We start from the raw sequence: 7629 nt of genomic DNA, 5'->3' as shown, positions 1-7629 counted from the left end.
CTGTGATTATCTGAACTGCTAAGTCAATCTCCATGGAGTATAAAAAAATGGAATTATCATTTTAATCAAGAGCCAGTAAAACTCAGCAAGGCATCAAGAAATTAGGATCTCTTGGTTTACTCACACTTGCATTATAACTGTACATAGAGAGATGAAAGATTGTCTGAAATATCCAGTTTGAATTGACACAGCAAGACATCAGAACCTGCAAAAGAATGGCATAGCTGCCTTTGAGCAAAGAAAGAGAAAATAACATGGTTTGATAACAGCAAGGGGACTGGAAGCTCACCTCCCTCTCTCTATCAGTCTCAGTCTCAGTCACAGGAACCAGGGCTGTTGACAAAACAACTTTGGAAAAAAAGTTAGTGTTCATTGAGAACTGAAGATTTGCAAACTTCACCACTGCTAAAAAATGGGACAACAGCTAAACTGTTAGACTCAGGCTGTAGTGATTGGAACCAGGTTGACCTCATTACCTATGAGGTTCTTGAATCTCCTCAGTTGAGGACTGACTCCGAGCTGGCTAGCCACAGCCAGTGTACAGTGCACTAGTAAATAAAGGGTGACTTGGTGATGGGACCCGGCCCCTCTGCAATTATTTCAGTGGCGATGGGAGAAAACAGGACATACCTGAAGAACATTCGCTTGCAAGTATCATCGTGGAGTTGGGGGTAAGTATTTCTGGCATCATGCTTCTATTTGGTAAGCTTGATTTATTTGACTTTGCTGTCAAAGACTGGGCCCAGTATGTGGAAAGAATGTGATATTTTTTCCTGGCAAATGACATTGGGGCAAATGAAAAGCAACGTGTAATCCTTCTGCCTGCGTGCCGTCCAGCAGCATTTTCGGTTATATGGGGCTTAACTTTCCCAGAGGCACCAGACATTAAAACCTTCCAAGAGTTGACAGAGTTGGTGAAGGAATATCATGACTCCAAACCTCTTCAAATCCTGAGACACTACCAGTTTTATTCGGCTGTAAAGAACCAGGGGAATCCACATCAAGACTTTTGATGAAGTTACGACGACTGGCAGAGGCATGTGATTTTGAGATAACCCTGAATGAGATGCTGAGAGACCATTTGGTATGTGGCATTAATGACATAGCCATGCAGAAGCACCTATTAGCTGAAACACAGCTGGACTTCTAACAGGCACTGCAGCTGGCCTTGTCATTAGAAAATGCAGCAAGTGGAGCATGGGAACTACAGGGCATCCCAATGGAAGTGGACAACCTCACCTGTCTGTCCAACTGAGCTTGGGGAACACCATGTGAGTGTAGGCAATCGCAGAGCCTCACGCAAGGCGTGTCCTGAGCAGAGGGACCCTAGGCCAACCTACAGCAGAATCCCACAACAAGTGGGGCCAAGTGGCTAAACAGTTCTTCAGGATCTGGGCCAACAAGCTATTGTAGTTGCTGCCAGTACACGGACTTGAGACAGCAAAGGAGCCTGAAAAGGCCTGACTTGAGAAGGAAAATGCAGAGGCTGGTGCCCAGGAGAGTGCACACCCTGGAAAGTTCCCCTACATGCGGGTTGGAACAATTAAATTGCTTAGAGACACCCAAATCAGAGCCAATTAAAATTAATGTTTGGTTAAATGATCACACAGTTCCCATGAAGGTCGATATTGGCGCAGCTGTATCTGTGGTTGCAGAATTTGTCTTTAACAAGATTTGTTCAGGACTCCAACCTTTAAGCTTAAGCAAGACCTCAGTCAGACTGAGTATACAACACTGGGGAACTGTTACAAATTAAGGGTACAATTTCAGTTCTGGTCTCCTTTGAGAAACCGTTAATGCAGTTACCAGTGATTATAGTAAGAGGCTCGGGCCCAAGCCTATAGGGACAGAATTGGTTGAGAAAGATTCAGCTTGATCGGCTCAGCATTTTTCAATTAGAAAATGGCTGCCTCAGTGAAGTCCTAGTGAAATATCCAGGAGCTTTTCAAGAAGGACTTGAGACTATCAAAAGGACCAAAACCACTTTACACGTTGACCAGGACACAATTCGAGATTTTGCAAGGCCTGCCTGGTGCCATTTGCCTTGCAGGCAAAAGTAGAGGCGGAGATCAAAAGCCTGGAGATCGAAGGAATTATCAAACCAGTGCAGTTTGCAGAATGGGCAGCACCGGCCGTAGTGATTGTGAAGCCTGATGGCTCGTTTCACCTTTGTGGTGATTTTAAGCAAACAGTAAACCGCTTCTCACAGTTGGATAAATACCGGATTCCTTGCATAGAGGACTTGCACGCAAAGTTGTTGGTTGAGGGGTGGGGGGTGCTATCCTTTATGAAGCTGGACATGAGCCACACCTACCTGCAATTGCAACTGGATGAGGAGTCCCAGAAGTACGCAACAATTAATACCCGTAAGGGTTTATACCAATATACCAGGCTGCCATTTGGGGTATCATCAGCCTGAGCTATTTTCCAGCAGACCATGGAGAACATTTAACAATGACTACCGCAGATTGCCATTTATCTGGATCACATATTAATAACAGGGAAGACTAATAAAGAGTACTTGGAAAACTTGGACATAGTACTTAAACGGTTCTCCAGGCGGGTATACACCTTAGACGGGAAAAACGTGTGTTCCAGGCACCCCAAGTAACCTACTTGGGTTACAGGGTTGACAAAACCCGGATACACCTGTTGGAAGAGTAAGTGAGGGCGATCAAAGAGGTCCTGTTTCCCCCCCCGACCCCCTACTGACAGATACTCCACCAGTGGTTCCTCCCCTGGAAGAGTCTGTTTGGGTTTTGAACTTCCCGGACACCCTTCCAGTCACCACGGACAATATCCAACTGGACACAAAAAGATCTTGTCCTAGCAAAACTGAAACAGCTGGTGGTAATGGGGGAAACAGAAGGGCGATTGCAACCAGGATTGAAACCTTTTTGGACCCGACGAGACCTGATCACTCTAGAAGACGGCACATAACTGTGGGCAGCAAGGGTGATTGTCCCAAGTAAAGGTCACTGCCAGATACTAGTCGAACTCCACCAGGGTTATCCAGGGGTTTCCAAGATGAAGATGCTAGCAAGAAACTATGTCTGGTGGCCAGGGATGGATGCTGACATAACTGTTGGTGGTGTAGAATCCAGAGTGCCGACAAGGACACATTACCACCAGCCACATCCCCACATTCATGGGAATGTCCAGGTCAACCCTGTGCCGGTCCATTCGTGAGCTCAATGTTCCTGGTCATTATGGATGCCCATTCAAAGTGGTTGGATGTGCATAAAGTTCGTTCAGCCAATTCAGGGATGACGATTGAGAACCTGCGAGTATCATTCACGATACACGGGCTCCTGGAAGTATTGGTCATGGTCAATGGAACGTCATTTACCAGCAGGGAATTCAAATACTTCCTAAAGTCCAAAGGTATTCAGCACATAAGGACAGGTCTATACTATCTGTTATTCCAATGGTCTAGCGGGAAGAGTGGTTCAAACGTTGAATGCAGGCTTAAAGAAGCAGCCTACAGTATCATTTGAGACCAAACTGTTCTGGTTCTTATTCGATTATAGGACCACCCTACACGTGACAACAGGGATAGCTCCAATGGCGTTGCTGATCGGGAGAAGACTCTGCACCAAGTTCAACCTGATATTTCCAGACCTGGGGGAGGGGGGGGTGTGAAACGGCAGCAGGAATGCCAGTGCCGGCCAAATGCTTTCTCTAAGGGGAGAGAGTGAGAGAGAGATACTTTGATTCAGGGAACGAAGTTTGGTGCTGAAACCATGGAAATGGCCTTGTATGGGTACGAGGCAAGGTAGACACGAGGTCAGGTCCTGTGACTTACAAAGTTCGGGCAAGTGATACAGTCCAGAACAAACACGTGGATCACCTGAAATCCATTACCTCACAAACAGGGCAGGAGCAAAACATACCTGGCCCCTCAGAACAGCCAGAAGGTCTGTCAGAAAGCTCAGGTGCTCCCCCTCCGTCTACTGTCGAGGAAACCTCAAACTCCACTCAAGATAAACTTTGGAATTATCTCTCCGTTTTTGATCTGGTTGACTAAGTTTAATTGAAGTGCAATAGGTACAAACTACTGAAGAAAAAACATTGCAACTGACTGAAAGGGAGTTAAACAGATGGATTGTCCTTCCTCACTTGATCGTAACACTAATACTATATCAAATGGTTTGAGCAGTTTATTAATGTCACCTGAACCTTTGGATATATCACTGTCTTGCAACAAACTTTGTCTTAGCTTTATTGATTATTTTATTAATCTGTATAATGTATGAAAAAAAATTATTGCTGTTAGAGATTTTGTTAGCATGGCAATCTCTTTGGAGACACTCAATACCTTGCCAGAACATAGCCTGATTGGCTGAATGTCCTTCCTGGACGATCACAATGTCAAAATAAATAATTTGCATTTTTTTTTACTCATGATTTACTGTTTAAATTAATTTCTGGAAGCCCTCCAATTAGATTTAAAAGCCTGGAGCATTTATATTAGGTGTGAAAGCTGGAATAACTTCCACTAGTTGTTGCAGACCCAAAAAAAATGCGATATTCCAATGCTGGCAGGTTGTACTGAGAGGCCAGAAGTAATAGCACAGCATGTGTGCCCATAGTTAGAGATGCAGGAGGGAGGTGGGACAGTCATGAAATTCGTGGATATGTTACATGCAGAAATGCAGTACATATTTGTATAGAGCAATCACCTGGAAAGGGATGTGGATACCCTTGTAATTCAGAAAATAAATTGTTAAGAAATAGTACTTTATTATGATAGGATTTTCAATGTTGAATTTCAACATTACTGTAAGACAACAAACTTACAAAATATTGACAAATCATTTTTAATTCATCAGGAAGAATATAAGACAGTGCAAAACTGGAAATGAGTGAAAATAATTTGATGCATTAAACCTATGATATTTTTAAATAGTGAATCAAAGTGGAAAATATTATTTCTATGCAGCTAATGATGTTTCTGTTTCAACAGTCAAAATAATAGCAGACTGTCCTGATCACGGAGACACCAATTATCCAGTTGATAATGACAAGTTAGAATAGCTGTAATGTGTATTCAATTGGAAAATGCTTATTTGAGTGAATATGTTTTTGCCACCTTGTTTATCTCCTTTAAAACATTCAATGTTTTGGCATCAACTGCTTTCTGAGGCAGAGTTCTACAGGTTTATCACCCTGTACGTCAAGAAATTATTCCTCATCTATCTTAAGTCGCCTAACCCCACATCTTTAGACTGTGACCTGTGGTTCTGGGCTCCCCAGTTATCGGGGACATTCTTCCTGCATCTATCTGGTTTAGCCCATTTAGAATTTTATAGATTTCTATGAGATACACACTTATTCCTCTAAACTCCAGTGATATAGTCCAAAATGTTCCAGTCTCCCTCCATATGTTAGACTTGGTATTCCAGGAATCAGTCTGGTCTTCATCAGGAAAGTTATTGAACTTTAAATGAATTAAATTATGAGGACAGATGTATAATTTAGACTTTTATTTCCTCAAGTATAGAAGGTTAAAGGGCTATCTATATGGGTGTTTAAGATGATTAGAGGATTTCCAGGGATTATTTTGTCTGATGGAAAAGTCCACAAAAAGATATAGCCTTCAAAGTATAGCTAAGCCATTGAGAAGTGATGTCAGGAAGTGTTCCTTCACAAAATAAATATCAGTATAAATCTGCAACATTCTTCCCCAAAAGCTTTTGAAGCTCAGGTCAAATGAACATTAGAAAACTGGAATTGGTGATTTTTGAGAGGGCCATATATTAAGGAATCACGTCTGGAAGTTGAAGTTAAGATGTAGTCAGCCTTGATTCAATCGAATAACAACTTGGGCTTGAGGGACTAAATGGTCTCTTCCTGCACTAATGATTTTTATGGGTACCATTTGTTTGGAAATTTAATATTAAATTTCACAATATATACACAATTAATGAGAAATGTTTAATTGTGGATGAAATTACTCTTAAATCAGTATGTGACTGTCTTGGTTTTTTCTGGAATTAACTTGTCAACAAACTTGCAGAATGCACTACTTTGAAATATTTTTATGTCTGAAATGAAATTCTGTGGGAAGGCCACTCATTACAATGAGAAACCTTAGTATATTTTTAATCAAAAGAAAAATTTCATCCATTATTTCTTATATCTGTAATATTCATGGGTGTTTTAGAGTTGAGCACCATAGGAATACCGATCATTAAGTACACTGTTGCATTAAACAGTTTTGTAAGTAATGGGAGTAATAGGGGCTAGAATGTATCTGTCCTGTGTTAGAGAACCCTATCTGTATTATGCTCTGGATTGTCTGTGTCTTAAAGCCATACACAATAAAGTAGCATGACTACTGACTATTACTACTTTACGCTGCATTAATACTGCATTATTGATCACTGGCCAGTAGCTGTGGAAAGAAAACTAAGTAGGCAAGACAAGAGTTATAGCATTGTGTAAATGCAATGCCTTGTATCCTCTTGTATAGTGGAGTATGTTTCCCAATAAATTATTCTTAATATTACAGAGCTGATGGAAGTAATTTATTTCTTATAATACAAAAACAATATTAAGTTCATAATGAGATCTGAAGATGGACTTGCTGGGTCATTCCTTAAACCTGGTTTCATTTGGACTTAGAAATCAGTCTAAGTTCAAGCCCAAGCAATGACAATAACAGGTAAATAGTCATGCATTGAACTCCACTCAAGAAGTAGGCAACATTTTCTTCTAACAATCCTGTGTTGTGCTGAGAAAGTGCTGCATTATTGAAGATACTATTCTTGCAATGAAATGTCAAACTGAAGCTTTGTTTGCCAATTCCAGTGGATATTAAAGATCAAAAAGCACATTTTAAATAACAACCAATATTCTTTCTTCAACACCACTGAAAATAAATTAGATGATCAGTCATCTTTGCCAATTCTGGATCTTACAGTCTTTGCCTGTAGCTCAGCAATCAATGTACCATCATTTGATTTGATTTGATTTGATTTATTACTGTCATGTGTGCTGAGGTACTGTGAAAAGTGTTTCTTACGTGCTTTAAAGCAGATCGTACTATACAACTGCATCAGAGTAACAGAACAGAGTGCAGGATAGTGTTACGGCAGCCAAGAAGGTGCAGAGAGAGATCAACAGTCACATTTAAGAGGTCCATTCAAAAGTCTGCTAACAGCGGGGAAGAAACTATTCCGGAATCTGTTTGTACGTGTATTCAAACTTTTACATCTTTTATAACTTAAATACAGTAGACTTGTAAATGTAGTTGGCGTGGAATTTGGCTGAGTATGCAACCTTGCAGGACACGGGTATTGAGGATTATTGTAGAGGAGACGTTGTTGCCTGTTCTTACTGACTGCGGTCTGTTGGTCAGGAAGTCAAGAATCCGGTTATAGAGGGGGTAGCAGAAATCTAGGTGCTGGAGTTTGGAGATGGGTTTGTTTGGAATAACGATGTTGAAGGCAAAGCTGCAGTCAATAGGTAGGAGTGTGATGTAGGTATCCTTGTTGTCCAGATGTTCCAGGTATGAGTGTAGGGCCAGGGAGATGGCATTTGCCATGGGTCTGTTGCATCGGTAGGTGAATTGCAAGAGATCAAGGCAATCTGGGAGGCTGGAGTTGATGTGAGCCATGACTAACC

The 7629-nt window shown here is 41.4% G+C and overlaps 1 protein-coding gene across 1 annotated transcript in view; it reads left to right on the top strand.

The window, feature by feature from the left end:
* The first annotated feature begins 3266 nt into the window (after positions 1–3266).
* Positions 3267–7629, top strand: part of LOC109915920 (galactoside alpha-(1,2)-fucosyltransferase 2-like) — a 19144-nt gene continuing 14781 nt past the window's right edge. Inside the window, exon 1 of the mRNA XM_048609987.1 lies at positions 3267–3384. Coding sequence (XP_048465944.1) covers positions 3267–3384 — 118 coding nt within the window. The remainder of the gene's footprint in view (positions 3385–7629) is intronic.

The sequence above is a fragment of the Rhincodon typus genome, chromosome 22, assembly GCF_021869965.1.
Source record: "Rhincodon typus isolate 14 chromosome 22, sRhiTyp1.1, whole genome shotgun sequence".
NCBI lineage: Eukaryota > Metazoa > Chordata > Chondrichthyes > Orectolobiformes > Rhincodontidae > Rhincodon > Rhincodon typus.
The sequence above is the reverse complement of the archived record's forward strand: the minus strand, read 5'-3'. Positions and strand labels throughout refer to the sequence as shown.